This window comes from Patella vulgata, chromosome 1 (genome assembly GCF_932274485.2).
Source record: "Patella vulgata chromosome 1, xgPatVulg1.2, whole genome shotgun sequence".
In the NCBI taxonomy this organism is placed as follows: Eukaryota; Metazoa; Mollusca; class Gastropoda; family Patellidae; genus Patella; species Patella vulgata.
This window is the reverse complement of record NC_065879.2, coordinates 40,689,829-40,716,785: the sequence shown is the minus strand read 5'-3', so window position 1 is coordinate 40,716,785 and position 26,957 is coordinate 40,689,829. Positions and strand designations below refer to the sequence as shown.

The following is a 26,957-nucleotide window of genomic DNA, read 5'->3' as shown; positions in this document are numbered from 1 at the left end:
ACAGCGGTTAACTTCGGACATCATCATAGATTTCTTCCATTCTTTTTTTGAGTGTTTTACTTGACGGCAAATTGTGTGATGGATTCAGGGCTTAATTCTACCAATTCCCGAAAATGGTCATTGTCAATTAGAGAGAGGGGCTGATAATGCTTGGCTACAAACTTGATCAATTTCTCAGTGATGTTTTTTTGCTGCGCTGAATCTTGTTATACTTCTTGCTGTTGCATGGAGAACTTTGTGTAAAACTTTTTAATTGGCTGAATCTTGCCTGACCGCACGTCCCTTGCAGAGGAAGTATCTGGAGCTACGTATATGTTTTAACTTCATGTGGTTCAAAAGATTAGCCTTGATGTGATATTTGTCAAGACCATGGAGTTGTATATATTGTCAATATATACACCTCTATGGTCAAGACAGCCAACTCCATCGTGGCACTAACTGGCTAACCAAAATAGGTAACAAGCTACTTACCGAATAACTGTCTCTCAAGACGGTAGATCTATGTAGGGGTAGCACCCTTACAAGCTGCGGTTAGGTAATCTAAGTAAGCTTTGAATGTAAATGTGGCAAGGGAAGTCGCCTTTAATAATATTTGAGAGCAAATAGAATAAATAATAGATATTCGAAAATATTCGAATATCGTTATTGCTATTCGAATATTCGAATATTATATTCGACGAGCGAATATTCGTGCCGAACACTATATAAAATATCAATTCAACTGAATGGAAATGAAGGAAATATGAGGGTTTTAAGAGCACAGGCATTTCTCCACAAACCAAAGTTTTTCATCAATGAGCATGATACAACTACATCACAAACAAGGGTCAAGATACAAAATAAACTTACCGACACGAAAGAACAAAAGCAAAATCTATATTCTGTCACATATGTCCAAAAATACTTACATTTGGATAAATATTAATGGAGGGATTTAAAACAAAAAATACTTGCATTATGGAACTATTGCAACTATTCGAACAATTGCTTGATATTCGCCTACTATTCCGTTCGAAGTTTAGAACACTACACTAAATTAAGTTTTTTTCAACCCAAAACCTAATATGACACGTCGTAATCAGCACCCCTACCCCACCCCTTCGTCTCTAATAACACAATGAATTGTTTAAAGGACCAGCACTACGAGTAATTTCATTCGACCCATTAACATAATTATTAGAATTATACTTTATTCAAAGATATTCAAACTCGTCTGATCATACTACTACAGACATTATACCAGAGGTTATGAAATTGTTTTCAGTTTTTGAAAAGCAATCTGAGAGAGAAATCAAATTTGAGAGATGCTCAAATAATATTCTCTTCAAAAATGATAAAAGGGGTTTATATTCCTTATGACTTCTCATCACTTAACATGTCAGCTCTTTTCAATTGAAACGTACATATTCAACATACAAATGATTGGCAACCCACTTCACCGTTATTCACTTCGGGCTGATTCTCCTGTATCATTGAACACTTTCAATAAACGACAAAACAGCCCTGGGGCACCAAAAACTGTTTGATTCTTCGCTCAATGGAGCAAATATACTTGAACTCGAGTGGAAACTTCGTCGTACCCTTTTCTCGCTAATTTGGGCGTCGAAATTGAAATTCGGCATCCGAGAATGGAAAACGAAGCGGATATTAGCATTCAATCGGGGCAAAGTTTACAAGTGAAGATGAACTGAGAGCGATTTACTTAACACTTGTATGAAAAAGACGAGTTTGTCTTTCACTGGTCCCTTTCCTTACTCCGGGCTCTAGACTAACAGTTAAAGAACGGGTGGCGTGTCGCAATGAGTAACATATTATTTACTTCCATTCAATGTCAAGTGTCCACGTGGCATCTCGTTTCAATAAAGCCCAAAGACGAAATGAATAGAAATCGACAAACGTCGTCTTGTTCGACCATACCATGGATCACTAGTTTCTTTGTTGCGGAGGTAATTTAAATTACTGCATATAAGTTTCACTAGTTTCAGTTACAAATTATAATACCAAGACTTGTATTATATACTATAATGTACTTTGAAATGATGCACGTGTGTTTTGCACAGAGCCGTGTATCTCTGGTAAACTGTAATGATTTCATTAACTCCCTTTATAATATATATAAACCGATATCCCGTTATACAGACATCCCAACACGTTTCATTGTCAATCTGTATTCAATTTTCATGATCTCTATATATTATTATCTCTAGGTGCCAAAGACTATAGACTGATGAACCATTGAAAGGCCCAAGTCAACATTCAGAAAATCCCTGAACAAAATCTGAAACCATCTGTACGCGGTAGAAAGAAGGTTTCCGTTTCGCCCTTTGTTATACGAATTGACCTACCTACGAAGGACGAATCATTGGGTAAGCCGAAATTTTCGTCGACCCCTTATGATTCAAAATTATCGATAATATGTATTGTTTCGACATATTAGATACCAAACTAACATTAAACCCAAATGTTGGAAATTAACTATTTTCTGTGACGTTCCGGATGTGGGCACATTTCATAGAGATGTTTAACATCGATATGATGAGAGCCTGTTCTCTGCAAGGTGGTAGATTATTTTTTACTGTGCTGAATCGAAAAGAAAACCCACTTGGTTGCTGTATTTCACCAATCAGACAACACTTCCGTATATAGATCAGGCAGGCAGTTTACGGAACGCCGCTATGTCTAGTTTTACAATACTTCATATATCTGCACAGCCGTTACGGATCAAAACTCTGATTGTCATTCAGCTACACAAAGATAATTTTCCTTTCACCGTCATCAACAAAAATTCGACAATTATTCTACTTATATAGATAGACTATTTGCATTCATGCCATGGTAATCAATATTATGTTCACGCTAGACAAAAATGAATCAGTCTTTTATGATGATTGAGGAAAAATCTGGAACACTCAATCGATAAGTTATCTTTTTATTTTTCCAGTTATTTAGCTTTTGTTGAACAATGCATAAATAATGACCAATGAAATTGCAATGAATATTAATTGTGTTGCAAAGTTTAATCATGTCAAAACCTTGATTCGGTATATATATAATGTAAAACGAAAAACGATTTGAATGGGACGTGATTTAACTTTTTTCTTATATGTCACAATAAGACATGTCATTGTATTTTTAGTTTTATGGGGAAAAGATAATAGTATACAATGTATATATTACCATAACGTATAGCATGCTGTCAGATAATATATATCAAGGTGGCTGTGAATAGGTACACTGTAAAACATGTCTGTTTTTTAAATCACAACTTTTTGTTATTTGAAGGAAATTATCCTTAGTATCACAGAAATATCTGTGATTTGAGATAAATAACTCGTATTTTTACCTTAAAATCTGTTGTTTTAGTTGCATTTCTGTCTGTTGAAACAAACGTCGGTATTTTTACATACTTTTCAGTATATTAAAGATACATTATGTAAGATTTAGATAAAGAGCTTGCCATTCTTGCTATAATAGTTCGAAAATGGATAATGTAAAAAGAATAATTTGAACATTTCATTACTCTATTGCGAGCGAAGATATTAGTCTTTGAAGGTTTCACGTGACGTGTGCAATAATTTCAACCACCGTAATGGTTGTTCGAAGCTAAGTTTCGCTCCTCCATTAAAGATACATTGAAGTTTAATAAAGAGTTGTCCATTCTTGCTATAATAATTCAAAAATAGATGATAAAAAAAGAAAATATTGAAAATTTCATTCAAATTACTTCATTCACAGCCAAGTTATCATTGTTTGTAGTTTTGACAAGATATATATGTGCACAGTGGTAACCAGGGCACTGGTATAATCGGGATTTGGCCTCGCTTTCCCATTTTTAAATTAACTTTTTGTATGGCGAACCGTTTTAGTCTATTTAATATCGGAGAAATCCGATGCCATCGAGAGTTGATTATGGCCTGGGTAAATTAATTAATGTCTAATTGATAATTTAGATAACATTTCAGGCCTAAAGAAAGACCTGCAATAGGCAGATTCAGCTCTTGCATAATGTATGTTTAACAGATATAATCTGTTTATTAACAATATAAATTGTATTATTAATCAAAATACCTGTAATATCCCAGAATAACTTGTCTGTCCATTAACAGCACTGTTCTGTCAATTCACAAAATTATTCTATTGGATTTAGTGATTGCACGCGTGTCGCAGACTTTACTTTGACAGTGAATGTTTGAATGTGCGGTGACGATGCAGATAAAAACAATAAGATGTGAAGGTAAGTCTTTCTATGTAAAGACAAATGCACATGGGTAGATACTCAGTCTGTTATTGGATTTAACGACACGGCCTTTGCACGCGCCTCTTTTGTGTTTTAAATCTGTGAACAATATACTACAGAGTCCGTGTAAATGTATGTTTTTATCGTAGAAACATTTAAATTCGATCATGTAAACAATATTACATGTATGTGTCAGAGAAACGATAGTTTCAATGAATAGGATAAATCTGGCAAATCTGCTGCAAATCTTTTTCCGGATTGTACGCAGTTAATTTTCACAGTGTATATGCGGTTTACGTCCTACTTTTGCACCGGTTGCCCTGGGCTAAGACGGGCATACGCCATGCAGTGTGCTACGAGAGAATTTTTTCCCGAACAGCGGCCTACTCTTATTTGGAATTCCAATTGCCGAGGGGTCTTTTACGTGCATGCCAATGTATACACGGGACCTCGGTTTTTCGTCCCATTAGAACGACTAGACAATCGTCCTCCACCACTGACAAGGGGAAACCAAATCGGAAAACTATGGTGGCTGAAAGCGTCCATTTAGATCGTCATGTTTCTAGATACAACACGAGAGTCGCCGTTAAGCCAGCACGTCGAAAAGGGCGCCGATCGGCGACTTTCTCGTCGTACTAGCTTAACGGCGACCCGTGACTTTCCGAACACGTGAGTCGCCGTTAAACCAGCGCGACGGCGACTCTCGCATAGGAAGTTTATACATGTAGTTAGTTACATGCGCAATGGCTACATTTTAAGTCTTGTATATGGACACAGATCACCAAATATTTTTCCGCCGTCACCCACGAATGTAGGGCGAAAGTTTTTAGTCTTTCTCTCCCTTTCCCCCTTTTGCATGGCGATTTTTGTTGACTTTTTGGTGTAGAATCGAAGAAAAGGGTTTGAAAATACGTTTTCTGCCAGGTTTTGGTGAATATTCATGTTTTGAGAGGTTGGTTAGGTTGAAATGACGGGCCGAAAATTGCATGTTTACTTGTCTCTACTTCCAGCTTGTGTATCTCAAGTTTTTCATGGTGAACCTCATGTATACATGCTTTTGTGCAAGAGTTTGCCACATATTGCTCCATCTGTGGCAGAAAGCGTTCTACCCAACGAAAATTTGGGAAAATGTTAGAGTCGGTCTAAGATACGAGAATAAACATTAAAATCAATGGGGAAATATTTAGTGATATAAAGACGTGTACATTTTAAATCTAATTCCAGGTTTTGAAAGTACAATTGTCTGTAACACTCATAAATTTTAATTTGCCCTAGTAACTGAAAATGTTGACATAGCTCGACAGCCCAAACTCATCCAAAATCTCCTCCATTCTGATTTTATATACAAGAAGTAAAATGTAGCCATTGTGCATGTAAAACTAACTATAAACTTCCGTTAAGCCAGTAAGACGAAAAAGTCGCCGATCGGCGATTATTCCAATTAAATAGAATAATGTTGACGTAAACGGTGCCCATACGAAACACTTACACAAAAATGGTAATTGTCGCGTTCTAACAGCTAACACATCTATACTTTCTGTATAAGAAAGAGCGAGGTTAAATTTCCCTTCAGACATCATTTGGAGATCATAGGAGAGACATCAGGTTAGTCGCATTGGCTTACAGGCCAGGATACCGACAGCATGCGGGATTCTTAGAACGTACTATCAGCCTCTGGTTCGAGGTTGGGATAGAGACAATTTGGTGTTTCAGCCGTTGGGTCTGAGTTCTAGGCCTGTTAAACTCAGACTGTAGATATTATAATAAATCCTAGATACTATCATAGATGTTGTAGTTTCCTGTTTTTGATCTATAAACATAAAAACATAGTTTTCCAGAGTCAATTGATCATTGGAAATAGTTTGTACACAACGTGGAGGCCAGAGTTAATTCACCGTAGTATCACATTATTTTATTTCTACCCATTTTGCCTGATTTGTATCTTCAATTCTTTTTCCTTACATTATTCTGTGCTTGCTTCCTTAACCTTTTCAGAGAGAATGTCCCAGAAAATCGGCCCGGGCAAAATTTCACTCATAGCCCACTGTATGGTGTATGCTCGTCTTCATTAGCCCAGTCGGAGCAGAATACTAGGACGTTCAACCCCATTCATTTCATTTCACTTCATCTTGTTTGAACGGCGACTTTCTAGTTTTGAAAGTCCTGGGTCGCCTTAAGCCATGCGACCAAATAGTTGACGACTCTCACGTTACATTTCAAAACACGACGATCTAAACAGGCCCGTAGTTAGAGTGGGGGGGGGCAAAAGAGAGACACGTTGTTCGTTGGCTTCGTGTTGCGTCCAATGGAAAGGGGGAACCGATTCTTTCCCCAGTGGGCAAAGGAACCATTGGGTGCACCGATTTTTTCCAGGGGAGGCAGCTGTCTCTCTCGCCACCCCATCCCCACCCCACCCTAGCTACTGCTAAATGGACGCTTTCAAGCACCATGTTATGGCATGCATTCGACATCATACGACAGCAATCGAACGGTTGATGAAGTCGATTTTCGTACGATTAATGTACGTTTGGCAATCGGGTAGTTGCTTTGCTGAAGGTTGGTTATAATATGTCTAAATTTTTATATCTTATATATTTATTTGTAAATACACCTGTGCGCAATCTAATTGTTGAAACAAAAATAGGAGGTATCATAATGATCTCCAACTCTGACTTTTCCCAGCGATCTGGATACATCGGATCCACCACGGGGTAGGACACAATAGATTATAGCTTTCTGTAGTATAGTATGTTTTCAATAGAGACAAATATTTGGACATGGTTTGTTATGTGAATTAAGTACAACAGCGCTATTTAAAGGAGCTAAATCGCTAACACTTGAGACCTAGAAATTGACAAAAGTGGCTCGCAACGCATATAATACTGTAGTATGAATGTATATAAACTGATTTACATTCAAGGGTTTCCGTTTTTACTCCAATTTCAAATCATCTATGTTCGGCGAAATAAGCCAGCAGTCTCAAGCGAGTGCAAATTTCTAGTGTCTGGTTATTCCAGTCTATTAACGCCGTTTGATTTGGTGCAATGTGTCTAGCCTCGTCCCTCGAGTCTCTTGATACAACTGGGGCTGAAGCGCATTATGGTACACGATTCGTGTACAAATGGTAAAATGTTTATTTTGTCTTAAATATCGGATATCAAAAGCCCATCTTTTCCGGTAAGATCACATCATGAATGTTGATTTAATTTGACAAATAAATCGTGTTTTCAATGTTGAAGATTTTGGATGATATTGAGTTAGAGACTTAGCTACTTTAAATTTGAGAAAGCCCGTTGTTAGTGCAGAACGGCCAATGTAAAATATATATTAGTGCCTGATAAGTATCAGATATATTATCAAAATTCGAAAAGAAGGGAACGACCGCGTTTTGAACCCCAAAAGCTGCTTGTTGTAGTAAAATCGGTTTAAGGGTAATTTCAGCGAAAATCCACGTCGTCTGGCGAGTCTAGTAACTTAGCCTATTGATTATATGTTTAAATACATAGTTAACCTTTTATCAACAGAGGGCACACGTCGGCGGGGATTAAAAACAACTAAATTATTATTTTTCAATAAGTCCGCTTAAATTCGTAATGCTTCTTTTGTTTGGACTCCAAATTAAAAGACCAAAATTAAAGATGACCACATTTTCGGTGTTTTACAAGTACCTATTAAAAGATTAAGTCGCCTGTGCATGTACAGATTTGAAAATTTCGTGTATTTATGTACAATGAAATTTTATATATAGATTATAAAGGCATGCGGTTGACATATTAACTAAATTAGTCTTAAATTTCAGCGTCCTTCAGAGTGTTATGTTCAAAAATGGTATTTAAATATTATTGAGCATTAATATTCAACTAGTTTTAATTGTACGCACCCAAATTGTCGTACGGGGGGTTGGGTGGTCTAACTCGAGCACGTGAGCCAAGTGTCGTGGTTTCGATTCTCCGCTTGTACGTGGCAAAGAATAGGGTCGCCTGTCAAACCTCCGGTTTATTCCCACTACTAAAAAGCCCTACGCACAAGCGAAGTATTGAAATATAATGAAACATATATTTGTCCCGAAATAACCTAGTCTGTGTTGAGTAGGCATTAAACCCCATTTCTCCGCCCCCCCCCCCATTAGTCGTCAATGCAATAATGAAAGTTTTATAATAACCGCACACAATTTTTATGAAGGTCCAGTGTTGAAAACAATGTATTTTCTAGAAGGTTTCCATAATAAATCAGCAGTGAATATTCGCTAGGCCGCTACAATCGCTGATAGGGATGACATCGGTGCGGGTTAATTAAATTTACGTTATGTAAACAATGCGGGCGTTATCGATCCAGTGGTCGACGTCGCGTTATGTGACGTCACATGTAGAAGGCATTTGAACTTATAAAGGTCAGTCATCTTATACATAGTTATAAGAAGGCTTTCGCAATACCTCTGTGAGACAAATTGCATTAAATACTGCATCAACAATCTGATTAAAACACAGATCCCATTTCGTTTTATTTTTATAGTTCAAAATTTCGTTTTACTTGTCTTCACAACATTGGGATCTGAAAGAGTTCTTATATAACAGGCGATCTAGTTGATGTGAGGAATTAGCCAATGAAACGGTCTGTTCCGGCGAGTTCTTGGCCAAAAATGTGATAAAAATTAACCTAAATATACGTCAGTGGGTTCTTATTAAAAGGCGTATGGCTTTATTGGAATCTTGAAATATACAAAAATGGTTCTAAAAGCACATAGCCAATGTAATATAAATGTATGTAAAGTGATTTATATTCAATTTTTGAAAGGCAATATTGTAATTGTTATGTTCGGTGAATTACGCGAACAGTTCAAATTGAACGGCAGTCATTTATGCCTGCTTAGTGCATTCTACACGTTTTTTCAAATTATTATTTTGTCTCTTTTAAAGGCATTTAGTGAAAGCGATATATTATATAAAAACAGTTTTATGGATAACATTAACTAGGTTTATTAACTGCAACGTTTCAATGAGGATACTCTCGCCGTTATCAAGTATCCTCATTGAAATGTTGCAGTTAATAAACCTAGTGAATGTTATCCATAAGACTGTCTGTTTATTATTATTTTGTCGTTTGTGAATAAGCCTTTACTAATTACTTCCACATTGTGTTGTAGGATATGTTTTTATTTGTTCATTACAAAATGGCACCCGAAACCATATGATACACTAATCGTGTACTGATTATAAAATGTTAATTGTGTCTTAAATATTGGATATAAGGATCCTATAGTTTCACGCCAAGATAACAACATCAATATTGATAGAAATTGATCAATATTGAATTCTAATTCGTGTTTATAATTTCAAATATTATAGAAAATATTACGTTAGAGAGTTAGCACCTTTAAACATACATTATGCAAGAGCTAAATCTGCCTATTGCAGGTCTTTCTATGGGCCTCAAATGTTATTGTTATATAAACTATTAATTAAACATTTATTAACATGACAAGACAATAATCAACTACAATTTTCAACAGATTTGAATTTTATCTGCTGTTTAACGGCCGTTGATGATTAACCGTAAAAATGTTGTTTTTTTTTTTTTGTTTTCGTTCGTTTTGACTTTGCATAGTTTTTAATAATCTGTTGAAATGGAAAAAAATCCCTTAAGTCAAAACAAACGAAAACAAAAGCAGCTAAAAATCAAAATTTAAAGAATTTTCTGAAAAATATAAATAGCGTTCTCTGGCTTAAAGGGGAGCATTAGAAATGATGAATCATGATATCAATGTGTGTATAAAATTGGTGAGAGTATGAAGTTATGAATGTATGAACTGTATGATTTTAATGGAGACCTGAAAATAATGAATGATATTTATGGGACCGTGACATGAATGTAACATAAAATACAGTATGGCGTTGGCCTAGCTATTCGATAAATCGGTGTATGGCGACCTTAAAAAATACGTTACTCACGGACTTCTCCGTATATCTTGTAATATTACAAGATATAGGCTTTCTTCTTATTACAAGATAATCAGATTTTTTCTTTTCATTTGATTGGCCCTAATGGGCTTCCGTACGATCTTAATCCTAGAGATGTCTATGATTTTGGGAGGAACAACTTGCAGTAATAGTTCGCCACTATATAGGCGTCTAATATCACGAATTAAATTCTAAAGAAGTCCGTAAACTAGTATGCCGATCTTTTCTAATCCAGTTAATAAGACAGAACTTGACATAAAATTTATTAATGGCATATTACCCAGTAATTACACGAGTTGTATTTAATGTTATTTCAGCCCATTTTATTTTGTGATACTTTTATATCATACTTAAGAGTCTTTTTCTCTTCTTTGAAATCAATAACGATGAATGAAAATTTTGCCGTTATTAAAATATATATTTATATTAATTATATTGATCGTAACATAAATAGGAAGAACATTAGTAATAACGTGTAATTATTTTCAAATCTTTACAAATCAAATTCGCCATACTGCTGTAATTAATTACATCCAACTCAACTGTTATGAATCTAATAGATTTGTTTTCTCAATATGTTTTTATTCGTCGGACTTCGTGTGGCAGGCAGGTGGCACTTACATTAGATATTAGAATTTACGTCGCAAAATCGCTGCATTGTGTCATTGTGCTATACTGGAAGAAATGCCTACATTTTATTTATTGAGTAATTTCAAAACTTATTAAATATTAATTCTATTAATTAAAGTGTTTCATCGGCAACCACAACGGGATGTCACATGGGCTTACTATACCATAATTGATAATTCAATGAAAGTAGCCAAATTTTAGCTGTCCAATATCGTTGTTGTCCGTCTCTCTCTTTTGATTTAGCGTCTGTTTCCACAATAATTATATCCCAGATAAGAATTCGGAAAAGACGAAACTTGATCTTGCATATTAGAATATGATTATCCAAGCTTTCCCTGAGTGGCCTATGACCAATCGTTGTTGTGCGTTTGTTTAATGAAATATAAATATTCACACAGAATATTACTAAAAAAGTTTATTCAATTACTTTCTAGTTTAATCTTTGGCACACATAATAATACAAATAATTACAAATTATTGATTAGCAAATTAAAAAATAAATACTGTGCGTGTATAGTAATACTAATTACATTAATATTTTCAATCAACAAATACGTAAATAAATATATTTAATATCACAAATAAACAATTACATTTGGTTTCATTTATTAACATACAGTTATAACAACAATGGTAGGCTAATATGAATATACTTCTTATATTTTAATCTATGTCATGCAGTATCGAGTTTAAAATGGAATGCTGGATTTGACCCGTTAACATTAGGATATTAGCAGAAAATCATGTATTTACGGAAATTGCGAGTTTTGGATTTGAAAATTGCTCTCGAATACCATTACAAGTCACATTCTCTACCTGCAACACCGAGCGTAACAAAATATTTTCTTGTAATCGGAGCGTTATTTCATGTAGGTAACCTCTACCTACGTTTTTAGTCACAAGTAACAATAGGCCTACTTTAAATTTGTAGGACTACAGAAGAAGCCTCTATGAACATTTTAAGAAATTTTAGGAATAATTTCTCGTGGGTATGAATTTGAAATGGAGCATAAAAATCTTATGAGCTGTTTAATACCGAACTAACAAATGTTATAGGTGGTCAAACTGCTCTATACTGAAGGAAGATGTTTACTGCGGATTATTTATTTTAGTGTATTACAAGGGAGGTAAGTCTATTTTAGGCGATTTCTTCAACTAGAAGACGATAAATCGAACTTCACCAGAACTTTGAAGGTACATCCAGGAAACTGTTCAAAATGGATTTTTTTTCTGTTGTTTATCATTAACAGAACTGAGAAATCTATCTCGGAACAGGTAGGCTACTTTGTTGTTATTGCAGGTATGGAGGGAACAATTAATTCCATAAATATGATTTTTTTTGTGTTTGCCTATATAGATCTACATTTTAAATGTCATGTGTAAAGATATTTTTATAACTCCTTGTGATAGGCTTATCTATCTATGTTTAAACAAAAAAAAAATGCTCTTCATGCTGTGTGCTGCCCGAACAGTTAGGCGACTGCAAGCTTCAACAGTGACTTCCATAATTTTGCGTGGCATTGGCATATATTCATTGCTGTACTGGGTAGGTATACTATTAACTGAAATTCCATTTAGAAATTTGAAAAAAAACCCATTGCTTTTGTTGGGTAGTGTGGGATTTTTCAAGTGGGGGTTAATTGGTTAGTTGTCAAAGCTGGATAGGCCTACTATTAAATCCCAACTACTGTCTGCTAAATATCAACTAGTCAGTAAAGCCAGGCTTATATCGACCTTACAATTGAGAGCAACTTTCATTTCAGGAACTAGGAGCAACTGGCTTCAACTGAATGCAACTAAAAAAGCAACTAGTTCCAATCAGTTGAAGCCAGTTGCTCATTTCATTTAACTTTCTTCACCTCACTTCAACTAGCGGCAACTAGTTGCCGTCGACATGAAAGCTCTTAAAACTGGCAACAACTCGTTTCCAAGGAAATAACATTATGTGACAAATATGTGTTATGTGACTTTATAGATAGGCAAAATGAAAACAAATGAAGGCATCCGCTTTACAACTGTCGATGATTTTAACAATAGGCTAATGAAATAAAACTGTGACAAGACGGACCATGCCTTTGGGATTGGTTCTTCTAATGTATTCGCCAATTTTGTTGATTATGTGATAAAAAAATTAAAAGTCACATGTTAAGTGTAATCGCTATCAGTTTCGAGTCGACATGAGCAATCAAATTCAGTTTTCTCAATTGCCCTCAGTTGTACATAAGAACACTAGAAACTGGTTGAAAGCAGTTGCTCCCAGTTGCAAAGTCGACATAAGCCCCGGTATTATCATTTTTTCACATAATAGCTAATGTTGTAACGGCAGCTCCTGATGCTACTAAAGCACCACCTGGTGTAAAACCACAGTGCTGAGCTTGATCTGTTTGACCCTGAAACAGAAAAAAATAGGTATTCTTGTATATTCTAAAATCCCAGGCAGTCATTTTCATAATAATATTAAGTTTTTCCTAGGGTAGGTATAGTCTAACTTATGTTTCAAAAACTTCTCTGGTGTATTTACAAAATGCAGGGTTTTCATTCTATTTTATTTCTTTTTGAATCAAGTGGTAAGCTTGGCATAAATCCAGGCTTCTCAGACACATCACTTTGGAATTAATATGTGGTATATTTTAAATTTAGGTACACGTAATTCCACACGAGCTCAACTCTAAAATAGTGAAAATAGTGCAAGGAAACTGGAGAAAATTAACAAAGTTAGGCATATGACAATTCTCCTTGTAACATACAATCAAACTCACAGTTTGCATAGATGAAAGACCTATGCTCTGCAGTGCAAACTAACAATATGACAGATCAGCCATCCAAACCAGCTTTACAACTGAGGTATCCATACATGTTAATGCTAATCTGCTGGTCTGTGACTACATAATTTAATTTTTTAATAATTTCATACCTCTAGAATTTTCAAACATTTACCATCTACAACATCCCAGATCCTTACGGTTTCATCATCACTGGCGCTAGCAACATAGGTACCATCAGACGAAAATGTCACTGCCTGAATCCAGCCTTGGTGTCCGACACAGGAATGTAAACATTGTCCATTTCTAATGTTCCATAATTTAATGGTTTTGTCCCAAGAACCAGAAGCCTGCAGAGAATTGTACCTTCATGAACTTGGTACCCTAGCATCATTTATAAATAACATCCATTTTTTTTAATTAATTCTAAATATTTATTGATCACCAAGTTTTTCCAAAAAATATTAAATCAATAAATAACGATATTGCAACAAAGAAGTCATCATTCATTATGATCATATTTCAAGCCCAGAAACTAGAACATCTTACCAGTATACTATCTTTGGAAATGGAAACTGAATGAATATTGCCTTTATGCCCCTTTAAAACAAATCGACTGATTGGTTTATTGAAATGTTCATCATCAATATACCACACTCTGACTGTATAATCCCATGAACCCGTTGCCTAGGATAAAAAAATATAATAATGTAATATTCTTCTATTTTGTTATGAGCTTACAAATAAAGTAACAATATAGAGAGAGAGAGAAATGAGGATTAACGTCCACTTGACACAAACTAGGTCATTTTGGGACTAACACATGGTTCAATTTTATTTCAATAATTCGCTTGTGCTTAGGGGTCCTTAGCAGTGGGAGGAAACCGGAGAAAACCTTTGAGGTTGGACAGGCGAGCCTACTCCTTGTCACTTACAACCGGGGAATCGAAACCCCGCCAATTGACTCAATGACAGACCTTATGATATAGCGCGCACGTGCTAACCATTTGGCCATCCAACCCCACTAAGTAACAATATAAATAACATTGTCTGATTTTGTTTGGTTGCAGCTGCTCTTGATGGCAGTCTTTTCTTGACTGATGTTATTAAGGTATATTCTTAGCATGTTATCACCATCCTTTAAAGCACTCTAAACCGATGGATAATTAATGCCCTATGGGCACCTTGGCTATCACAGCTATTAAAGTAAATTAAACTTACTATAAATGCTCCATCTTTCGAAAATGCAATAGACTGGACCAAATTCTCATGACCACATAATATTTTAAATGGCAAACCAGACTAAAAGATAAAAAATTTAAGTCATTATTGAATTAAAGTCTCAAACCATGAATACAATAATACAATACTATTAAAATGGTTTGCCTGTCCATCATGACACAATAACTTTCCTTGTAATTGAGCTAGAATGTTCAAACTTGGTGTAGGTGTTTATTAGGTCACTGCCTTGATGAAGTTTGAAGATGAGCATTTTCTCATTAGGGCAAGCAGAGATAAGCAATTTGATTGGTTGATGCTTTCGGACACAATAAGTTCTAATTAAGTGAGAGCGATGAAATTTGGTGTATAGTTTTATTACATCAATACCTTGACTAAGTTCGATAATGAGCATTTTCTGCTCAGGGTAAGCAGTGCGAGAAGCAATTTGATTGGTCAAGACTTTTAAACACAATAACTCTCCTTCGAATTGAGGTAGAATGTTCAAACTTGGTGTAGGTGTTGATTGGGTGAATGCCTTAATGGACTTCAAAGATGAGCATTTTCTGCTTAGGATAAGCAGAGATAAGCAATTTGATTGGTTGATGCTATGGGACACGATAACTTCAGTTCTAATTAAGTGAGAGTGATGAAACTTGGTGTATAGTTTCATTACATCAATACCTTGACTAAGTTTGATAATGAGAGCATTTTCGGCTCAGGGTAAGCAAATCGATAAGCAATTTGATTGGTTGAGACTTTGGAGCTCGACAACTTTGATTCTAATTGAGTGATAGGTGTGAAACTTCGTGTATAGTTTTATTACATCAATACCATAACAAGGTTTGATGCTGAGCATTGTCTGCTCAGGCAAAGTAGAGACTTCAATCTGATTTGTCGAGACTTTGGAACACAATAATTCTCCTTCTAATTGAGGTAGAATGTTCAAAATTGGTGTAGGTGTCTATTACGTGAATGCCACTAAGGCTAAACAGAGATGAGCAATTTGATTGGTTGAGACTTTGGAACACAATAACTTTGGTTCTAATTGGGTGAGAGCGATGAAACTCTTGAATATAAATTTATTATATCAATACATTGACTAAGTTTGATGATGAGACTTTTCTGCTTAGGCTAAGTAGCGATAGGCAATTTGATTGGTCAAGACTTAATTGGAACATAACAATTCTGTTTTTAATTGAGGTATAGATGTTCATTAGGCAAATGTCTTGACTGAGTTCAATGATTAATATTTCCCATTAAAGTTAAGCAGCATAAAGCAATTTTTTTCGTTGATGCTTTTGGACAAGATAACTTTGATTCTAATTGATGGAGAGTGATAAAACTTAGTGTATAGTTTCACTCAATACCAGGTACTTCAAAACCAGAGTTTGATAGTGAACATTTTATGCTTAGACTAAGTATAGATAATCAGTTTGATTACTCGATACTTTTGAAAAAGATAAAATGTGCAATTAATTAATATGTGTGATCTGTTTTGTTTTTTTTATTTCGACGGGGGACATCAGTCTCACTGTTGGCTTGTTATGATATAAAAAAGGCCCTATAATTGATCAATCATTTCTGCACATCTATTAATTTCTTCTTATTTATTCTGTGATGTACAGAAAACTTCAAACAGTTGCTTATAGTTTTTATAGGGTTGTTTTTTTACTCAATCCAACAAACAGGAAGCTTAATCTTTTGTGTTACATGACAGGTCCTATAAAACTTTTGGAAATCTGAGAAAGTTCAAAGATGGTGTCAGTGGATGTGTTTTTATAATCAACACTACAAATTAAATCATCTTGTCAAATACATTCTGTTATATTTTAGGCACACAGTTGATTTCAAATTTATATAATTTTCAATTTGAGTAAAATACTTTATTTCTCCCGGGGTGAGCCAGTCATTTACCTCAACTTGCCAAATAATAGCACTTCTGTCCCATGAACCAGAACATAGAAGCTCTGAATTGGGTGAAAAACAGACAACTTCGACACTCTTTGTATGACCCTTTAAACAATGAAGTAATTCTGTGTTTTTTGTCTGCCAGATTCTGACAGTTTTATCAAAGGATCCACTAGCTATTAGTTTACTGTCTGGTGAAATAGCCACTGTTTTTACTGCAGCTGAAATAAAAACACAGATTAAAGGGAGATAAATCTTTTTAATATTCAAATTATTTTTTAATTCATTCACGTCTTTTTGTGAACTTGAAAAACTATTTATTATTATATTAATGACAGATGTGAGCAAATAAATAATGAAATGCATTCTATACCTGTGTGACCACGAAGTTTACACAGAAATTCACATGATCTTGCATTAAAAACTCTTACTCTTTCATCGTCAGAACCTGTCACCATGATTTGAAAATCACTTGAAAATGCCACACAATTAACCTGCAAAACAACTTTATTCCATTGCAGTTTGCACAGCTTACTTTTATATTATGCACTGAATGTGAATCAACAATATAAAGGCATATATCTTTGTTTCTGTGCAAAGTTATGAACTGCAACAAATCAATAAAATAAATGTTTATAATTATGCCTTTTACAGATGTATTATGTAAGAACTAAATCTGCCTATTGCAAGTCTTTCTGTTGGCTCCAAATGTTATTTAAATTATTATTTAGACATTTATTAACATGACAAGCCTATAATCATCGGATGGTGGAGATTTAAACAGCCGCAAGATTTTAAAATTTAACAATTAAATGGACAATTGAGGCTTAATCTCAGTTGTCAAGTACCATTGCTATGATAATGAATGATCTACTCTATCTTCAAACAGTCATAACTTTTGAACTATTTTATTACAGCAAGAATGTCCAGCTCTTTATCTAAATCTGACATAATGCATCTTTAATTTATCAAATCTGCCTTACTTCATCTTTGTGTCCTCCAAATTCCTTTAAATTAAGGCTTGTGTATTCATTTGGTCCTTTGAACATGGTAAGTAATACTGAAAAGACTAGTTGTGGTTTAAGATTGGATGTCACCAATCTATTCAGCAATTCTTCCTTTACTTCATCTAATTTGAACATTGCTCATTTTCATCAACATTCTGTAAGTAGAAATATAATGGGTTAATTAATATATGCCTAATGCGAATGTGTTTAAAGATGGAAGTTGATTTGCATTGTTAACTATCTCAATGTTAGCTTTAAGATCAACACAAGAATTAAAGATGGGCTCCTCAGGTCAGGGGACGGGACAAGCTACCTTTTAGGGATACGCTCACATTTTGTCTTATAGTCTTATACGCACCCCATGGGTGTTTTTCAGGATATCCATAATAATTCTAGTCAGATTTGGTGTCTTTGCTGAACATACATGTATATTAAGATAGGATAAGATAAGATTTCATTGTACCGAAACATCCATTAAGGACAGCATACAATATAAATATTAGCTACAATATTTGTGAGCCGTGATAATTGTCTTATTCACGTCTACAATTGATACACTATTTTAGTTTTTGCACAAGAAAAATTAGATTCAATTGCAAAATTTTCAACACATATCATCACAGTTTGCATGGAAATAAGCAGTTATGTTACAAATAGTAAAGAGTGGAACACTGAAATCTTAATCTTACCTTACCAACAGTTTTTCTGTATTTTCAAAGTGATGTGAAATTATGTGGGTGTTCTAATTCTGGTTCGTTGGCCATTTTAAAATGAACAGAAATTTTGCATCGCAGTTGGGTTTTATCAAATCATATAATGGTGCGGTAAGGTTTCACCTTTATTTCAATGGGAATTGATTTACTATATGTTAAGCTATGTGCAGTAAAGTTTGGGGTCAGTGTGTAATTGGAAATTAAGGAAGTTATAGGCCAGTAACAGTAACTTTTTTGTAGTCAAATGACTACAAAACTTGCTCAAAGGAAGGCCTTAGAACGATATATTACTGTGGTTGGAGCAAACAGAAGACATCAGTAGTGAAACCATTTCTATATGAATATGTGTATAATAAAAAACGATACAATTCAATATGGCAAATAATGTATAAATATTTACAAACAAAAGAAATGATAATTTTAATCTAGCCTACATTTACTAACGTTGTTAGTAACAAGTTGTTAGTAATATATATGTATATATCCAAAAATATTAACACAACCGTAAAGCTTCACTACTTTGTTTAACGATAAACGACGAAAAGATAAAATACACCAGTGGCAGTATGCCAACACAAAACTGATTTCAACACCGGTATTTTAACATTTTAAAGTACTTTTCTTCTGTCTTATTACTGGGGGATCACGTGGGTAAGACGCTGGCTCGCTAGCCTGGAAGTCGGGTGTTCAATCCCTGCATTGGCCGAGAAAGTTCATCCAGATTTTCCGGCGTGGTTTCCCCTTGTCAGTGATGCAGGACGGAGGGCCTGACAAGGACAGCTGTCTAGTCGTTCGGATGGGACAAAAAACCGAGGTCCCGTGTATATATTGGCGTGCACATAAAAGATCCCTTGGCAGTTGGAATTCGATATAAGAGTAGGCTGTAGCGCCGCTGCCCGGGCAAAATTTCCCTCATACTCATAGCACACTGTATGGCATGTGCCCGTCTTCATTAGCCCAGTTTGGAGCAGAACAGTAGGATGTTGAACCCCATTTCATTTCATTTCATTTGTCTTAGTACTATTCATAGAGATGGACAACATAGTGTAATCATATATACATATGTATACAATAACACTATGGCCTGAAGATGTTCAGTACGAACAGAAAGTGCTAGCCGTTAAACCTCTCGTCAAGTCCACCAAGATCTGATAAAAATGGTCTGTGAAACATCAGCTCAAACAGATGCAGGAAACACCAACCTGACAGGAGAATGTGCTCGACCTAGTCTTCACTTTGATTGCCTCCGTGCCCGGTGAAGAGCTCCTCTACAGTACCTGGTATATCAGATCATGACATTGTTGTTGTAAACACTGACACCAAACTTCACTACAACAGAAACCTAGAAAGTACCACCAATTCAGGAAGGCCAAATGGGGCACACTTGTCACTGAGAAGACAATGTCAAGAAAAATATTGAGTAAGATTGGCTCACTTTGGAGTAAGTACACACAATTCCAGAGGGAGTGCAAGCACGCATTTAGACAAGCAGAATGGTTGTATATCAACAAAACCATCCAGAAATGGAAGTATATGAAGTCGAAGAAGCAAGACAACATCGGCGTCTCCCCACTGAAGAGCAAAGGCCACCCGCTATTCGACGGAAAATCAAAGGCTGAGGCATTAGTTGACTAGTTCCGCTCAGTATTCACATGGGTCACCATCACGCTGTCCACTAGAAAAACAATCGACGCCAGCATTCCCGATATCACCATTGGAGAAGAGGGTGTCAGAACACTGCTCTCTAACATACAGACTGCTAAAGCACCAGGCCCAGGCACTATCCCAAACATGGTCCTCAAGGAGTGTTCTGCACAGCTAGCTTCAGGAATCTACCTAATATTCCAGAGATTACTCGATACAGCCGTACTACTCAGTGACTGGTTACATGCTGTCTTCAAGAAGGAAGACCTTCATTTACCAGAAAACTAAAGGCCAGTATCTGCCATCACCTGCTTAAAGTAGCTAAGTCTTTAACTCAATATCATCCAAAGTCTTTGACATTGAAAACACGAATTATTTGTCAATTTAAATCAACATCGATGTTGTGATCTTACCAAGAGAAAGATGAGCTTCTGATATCCAATATTTAAGACAAAATAAACATTTTACCATAGGTACATGAATCGTGTACCATAATAAGTTTCTGAGCCATTTTTAAGAAGGAACTCGAAAAACGAGGCTAGACATATTCCACAAGTCATGTCAAACAGTGACGTCATATTCTTATCCGGAGAGCATGTGCAATAAATACTATCAGTGTAGACTGGAATAACCAGACGCTAGATATTACCATTCGATTGAGACTTAACTGATTTGAAATTAGAGTAAAAACGGAAACGATTGAATGTAAATCAGTTTATATAAATTCATATTACATTATTATGTGCGTTGCTATATGGTGGCTGAAAGCGTCCATTTAGATCATCGTGTTTCTAGATACAACGCGAGAGTCGCCGTTAAGCCAGCACTAGAGTGAGCTGCGTATGTTTAATAACTAATAAGTTAAAAGTATAAAATTTATTTTCAAGATGTAACATGCATTAATAATGAAATTAAGTTTGCCAGGTGAAACTAAAGGCACCCAATCGTAGCTAAAAACAAGCACGTCAGTATAATATATTATCTCAGCGTTTTTACCTACGTTCTACTATTAGTACTTAGCCTCCTACGACTACGTCGTCTAGCACTAGCCTAGTAGACTACTTTACAAGATAAATAAGTTTTTCTCTTTGATAATGTCCGGCACTGTAGGCCTATGTTTAAAACAATATGACAATACCATTGACAGTCTTACTGAAAAGTTGACGTTCTTCTATTCTCAGCATAGCTCTCATGTTTTTCTAATTAATTCCATCTTTTCATATGAGAAAAAAAAGGTCAGTTGCTAATGTACACTAACATTATTTCCGTTTCCGGTTCATGTGTATTTCCTCCCAATATTAAACTTACATGAAACGAAATATATGGACCAATAATCGTCCACAAATAATACTTGACTCCTCCACTACTAATGGTAAAGTCGTCCACAACTAATACTTTAATTTGTAGCCTACACAATAAAGACCAGAATCGCCCAAACTCATCTATATTTATCAACCAATAAAATCCAACGTTACATGTATAAAATGAAAGTAGAATATATACCGTACACTACCGGTACTACAATATTAAGCATTCCTTTAGCTCAGAATTGAGGTGTAATTACCGGTTATCGTACACAATTCTTAGCATCTTACTATTATATGTCCTGAAAGGTAATAAAATAAGCTTTCCAAATATTATTAGTAAAAGTTGGCACAATCATATTAAATGGGTGCACTCTCATCCTAAACGTCGCCAATTTTTCAATATTTTAAAGTGAATTAGACCTGTATTTTTTTCAAAGTTCAAATTCCGACCATCGTACAAAATTCTGAGCATCCAACTATATATATTCTAAACGGAAATTGAGTAAGCTTTCCAAATATTATTAGTAAAAGTTGGCACAATCATATTAAAGGGGCGCGCTCTCAACCCGAACACTGCCAATGTTTTAATATTTTAATATCGTAGCCTACAAAATTCTGAGCATTCATCTATATTCTAAACGGTAATTAAGTAAGCTTTCCAAATATTATTAGTAAAAATTGGCACAATCATATTAAAGAGTTGCGCTCTCATCCTAAACATGGCCATTTTTTAAAAAAGAATTTAAAGGGAAAAACAATTATACCGTGTCAAAAATCGGATCATCTTACAAAATTCTGATGATCCAACTAAATATATTCTGAAAGGTAATTTAATAAGCTTTCCAAAAATTATTAGTAAAAATTGGCACAATCATATTAAAGGGGTGCGTTCTCAACCTGAACAGAGCCATTGATCAATATTCTAAAGGGATAGACCGTTATTATCCCGAGTCAAAATTCCGACCATGGTACAAAATTCTGAGCATCCAACTAAATATATTCTGAAAGGTAATTAAACAAGCTTTCTAAATAATATTATTAGTAAAAGTTGGCGCAGTCATATCAATGAGGCAATGAGGTGCGCTCTTATCCTAAACATAACCAATTTTTAAGAAAATTTCAAAGGGAAGGACTGTTTATATCCCGAGTAAAAATTCTGATCATCGTACAGAATTCTAATGATCCAACTAAATGTATTCTGAAGGTAATTTAATAAGCTTTTCAAAAAGTATTAGTAAAAATTGGCACAATCATATTAAAGGGGCGCGCTCTCAACCTGAACAGAGCCAATTGATCAATATTCGAAAGGGATAGATCGTTATTATCCCGAGTCAAAATTCGGACCATGGTACAAAATTCTGAGCATCCAACTAAAAATATTCTGAAAGGTAATTAAACAAGCTTTCCAAATATTATTAGTAAAAGTTGGCACAATTATGTTAAAGAGGTGCGCTCTTATCCTAAACATAACCAATTTTTAAGGAGTTAAGGATATTTTAAAGGGAAAGACTGTTAATATCCCGAGTCAAAATTCTGACCATCGTACAAAATTTTGATGATCCAACTAAATATATTCGGAAAGGGCATTAAATAAGCTTTCCAAATATTATTAGTAAAAATTGGCACAATCATATTAAAGGGGCGCGCTCTGAATCCGAACACTGACAATGTTTCAATATTCTAAAGGGAAAGACAGTTAATATTCCGTGTCAAAATTCGGATCATCGTACAAAATTCTGAACATCCAACTATATATATTCTGAAAGGTAATTAAACAAGATTTCCCAAAATTATTAGTTAAAGTTGGCACAATCATATTAAAAGGACGCGCTCTCAACCTGAACATCGCCATTTTTTCAATATTCTAAATGTAAAGATAGACCTGTATTTTTTTCGAAGTTCAGATTCGGATCATCGTACAAAATTCTGAGCATTCAACTATATATATTCTAAAAGGTAATTAAACAGGCTTTCCAAATATTAGTAGTAAACGTTGGCACAATCATATTAAAGAGGTGTGCTCTCATCCTAAACATGGCCATTTTTTAAAAAAAAAACAACTTTAGGGAAAGACCGATAATATCCCGAGTCAAAATTCTGACCGTCGTACAATATAGATGAGTTTGGACGATTCTGGTCTTTATTCTGAATAAGTTGCCAACGAAAAGGTTGCCAGCTTGATCGGTCGAATCTGTCGCTAGGTGAATAGGTTGCCAATTTGTACGAAAGCCCAGAAGGCTCATTCCAAATTCCAAATGCGAAATTCCAAATTCTAAATGCGAAATCCCAAATTCATGTCATACCTATAAAATAGCAAATTGGCAGCCCCCCTCAATTAAACAAATTAGAATTTATATAAATTGTAATTTTACACAACTAATTACTTCTAGTTTACCTATCTGGGCCGGATAAATACCCGTTCCAAATTACTAGATTCCAAATTCCAGATTCCAGATTCCAAATTCCAAATTCCAGATTCCAAATTCCAAATTCCAAATCTGATTCGACCAATCGGATCAGGTTTTTGCTTTTGACTAATCAGTTAGAGTATAATAACAATATTCCAGTTCGGGTTTGCTTCGGCAGATGTGAACAGTTTGGGGCAAAGTTCCTCGGCAGTGAGCTACTCTGCTACTCGATATCCTAGGACTGGCATTTTTTTTAAAATTTTTTTGCTACAGCAAATTTGGAATTTGGAATCTGGAATTTGGAATCTGGAATTTGGAATGGGTCTTCTGGGCTTTCGTAAATTTGTGTTCGGTTAGTTATATCACGATGCAATACTGTACCTATGTCCAATATACTGCGTTGTCGCAGTCGATATATTAATATTAATATGCCAAGCTCGCACACGGTCCAGTTAACCGCTGTATGCAAAAGCATAAACAAAGCATTGCTGTATGAAGCCGATTTATATGTTTGTGTTAATTTTACTGCAAACAATTAATAGATAACATCTGTTTGGTTGCAAAATGCCACGAATTATGCACAAGAGTAAATAATAGAATGGGTTAGAGTGGTGACCTGCGGTTCCACGAAAGAATTTTTCAAGACGATATTAAAATTTAAGCACGACCGTAGCACATCTTAAAAAAAAGAACAAATAATAATCACGCTGTAAAAAATAATTCTGTATAGAATGCATGAGTCGAGTCCAGTTATTTGCGTTTAACAGTTGTTCTCTGAACCAAATGCTGAATTAGAAATTGATAAAATGGACAAAAATGTATCGTTCTTCATTCTTGGTTGCGACAGTGGAGATAAACTGATATCGCAGTAGATTATTTTATCACACAAGCGATATTTACTGTAGAATGTATTATTGGGTGATAAAATGATTTACTTATTTATTAATGAACGGGTCCGCTGTAGCGTGAGATTTTCCGAAAACCAGATTTTCCGAAAACCAGAGGGGAAGGGGGGAGGGGGGGGGGTGATAAAGTAGAACTAATTCAGAATACTGTCTGTGTCCCGAAAGTAAACTATGTCGTGTGGACGACTTAACCAACGTATTTCTACAACCTGAAATTAAACTAAGTCGTGTGGACGACTCCACCAACGGTAAGGCCCGTAGCCAGAGGGGGGCCTATAGTATTTTTTTGGGGGGGAAAGGCCTCTTTGGCTGCAAGTCTGCAAAATACAGTGCTCGAAATCCCACCAATTTTTGGCCTGGAGCCACTCCGCAATTAGCTGAAAACGTTGAGATATTAATACTGATGTGCTTGCTTTTAGCTACGAAATTGGGTGCCTTTTAATTTCACCTGGCAAACTTAATTTCGTTATTAATGTATGTAACATCTTAAAAATATGTTAATTTAATACTATTAGGACGTATTAAACACATGCAGCCCAATCTAGTGAATATCTTTTGTTTATCTGTAAATATTGTACATAAAGTGAATCAGGCGCTGTTTTTATGAAAATTGATACAGCTACATGTATTCATAATTACAGTGCATTAGTCCTGCGCAACTCGTCTCAGTTTAGTGTGAGAGAGAGAGAGAGAGAGAGAGAGATGGGGTTTAACGTCCACTCGACACAAACTATAACGGGACTAACATATGGTTTATTTTTATTTCAATAATTCGCTTGCGCGTAGGGGTATTTAGCAGTGGGAGGAAACCGGAGGACCCGGAGATAACCAACGAGGTTGGACAGGCGCGACCCTACTCCTTGTCACATACAACGGGGATTCGAAACCACGCCAGTTGACTCAATGACAGGCCTCGTGATACAGCACGCACATGCTAACCATTCGACCCCCCCCCCCCCGTCTCTGGTTAGTACTTTGATTGGCTGTTGTACACGACATAAATATTAGCCCCGCCTTCATGACGTAAAGATGTGGTTTGTACCCGTGTCAGGTAGGATTATAAACTTAATTGTAGTTGGGTGTGGCAGAGATGTTATAGATAACAATAATCAATCGTTGTTCTGAAGAATAAATTGACAGGTTTGCTTATTGAAAGCCCGATCTGTTCTCCATCGGGATTTGCCAGGTGGATATATATACCATCTCTATCTCGAAACACGGAAGGTTGAGAGATGGGGTTTCTTATCTCCTCCGCAATGTGTGACAGTTTTCGGGCATCGATCATCAATTTTTCGGGCAGACTGGTAAAGTTAACAAAAAATCAATATAATAATTTTTAGGAAACAAAAAAACATTTCCCGCCAGTCGTCAAAATAAAGTGCCTGAAATCCCATGACTTCTTGGCCTGGGACCTTGTCGTTCTGCACTGTGCGTGCAAAAGTTTTCGGGCATCGATCATTATTAAATTTGTGTCGAAATTTCTTTAAATTGACTAATGGATAAAAATTTAAAACATTTAAAATCAGTTTCATAAAAGGTATCTAGCGCCAATTATCTAGCGCCACGCTAGAATATTCACTCAGCATCTTCACTATTTGTTTGTTTCACCAGTTTTTCGAGAAGTGAAATTTCTGTGGGCATCTTGTGGGATTTCGGTTGCAGAACCGTATAATTTTAAGGCTATATTGGCCACTTTCAAGTTGTTTTATTCGCGGACTGAAGAATAAGGAAATCGTATATTTGCGGGTGTGTCATTTTCATAAATTTTCAGATAAAGTTCCTGATTGTGCCAACTTTTACTAATGATATTTGTACAGTTTATTTAATTCCCTTTCAGAATATATCCTCAGAATTCTGTACAATGATCAGAATTTTGACTTCGGAATATTAACGGTCTTTCCCATTAAAATATTGAAAAATTGGCTATGCTTAGAATGATAATTAACACACCTCTTTAATATGATTGTGCAAACTTTTACTAATAATATTTGGAAAGCGTATTTAATTACTTTTCAGAATATATTTAGTTGGATGTTCAGAATTTTGTACGGTGATCCAAACCCTCGCCTTTCTATCTTAAGATTTTTTGTTAATATTACCCCAAAAGCCATTTTCGTAAATACTTGACAGCTATGGTCAAATCCAGAAAAATATTCCTTTTTTCAACACACTCTTTCTACATCAACTGGGAATGAAGTTCAATTATATGCCCATTTTACAATTTTTAAATAACAGGGTTTAGGGACGTATTTTCGGAC

The 26,957-nt window shown here is 35.4% G+C and overlaps 1 protein-coding gene and 1 long non-coding RNA gene across 4 annotated transcripts in view; one reads left to right on the top strand and one right to left on the bottom strand.

Moving 5' to 3' along the window:
* Nucleotides 1-11,252: 11,252 nt before the first annotated feature.
* On the bottom strand, nucleotides 11,253-21,341 carry LOC126810216 (WD repeat-containing protein 38). 2 transcript variants are annotated; one of them, XM_050535188.2, is made up of 8 exons: nucleotides 21,218-21,341; nucleotides 17,699-17,877; nucleotides 17,089-17,209; nucleotides 16,722-16,936; nucleotides 14,808-14,888; nucleotides 14,136-14,273; nucleotides 13,739-13,936; nucleotides 11,253-13,214 (listed from the first exon to the last, which is right to left on the bottom strand). In XM_050535188.2, exons 2-8 carry the CDS (start codon nucleotides 17,855-17,857, stop codon nucleotides 13,122-13,124), a joined length of 1,005 nt encoding a protein of 334 aa, XP_050391145.1. In that variant the 5' UTR covers nucleotides 17,858-17,877; nucleotides 21,218-21,341; the 3' UTR covers nucleotides 11,253-13,121. The 2 variants fall into 2 exon arrangements, with proteins under 2 accessions (XP_050391145.1, XP_050391153.1); XM_050535196.2 differs by having other exon boundaries at nucleotides 21,233-21,341.
* LOC126810227 (uncharacterized) overlaps nucleotides 11,962-26,957 on the top strand; it is a 41,647-nt gene continuing 26,651 nt past the window's right edge. For both annotated transcript variants that reach the window (XR_007675112.1, XR_007675111.2), the window contains exon 1: nucleotides 11,962-12,099. This is a non-coding gene — a long non-coding RNA (uncharacterized LOC126810227). The remainder of the gene's footprint in view (nucleotides 12,100-26,957) is intronic.

Coding starts and splice junctions, on each gene's coding strand:
- LOC126810216 (XM_050535188.2), bottom strand. CDS start 17,857: ATGTTCAAATTAGATGAAGTAAAGGAAGAATTGCTGAATAGATTGGTG. Junction 14,274..14,807: donor CGAAAGATGGAGCATTTATA/GTAAGTTTAATT, acceptor TTTTTATCCTAG/GCAACGGGTTCATGGGATTA. Junction 13,937..14,135: donor TTTCCAAAGATAGTATACTG/GTAAGATGTTCT, acceptor AATTCTCTGCAG/GCTTCTGGTTCTTGGGACAA.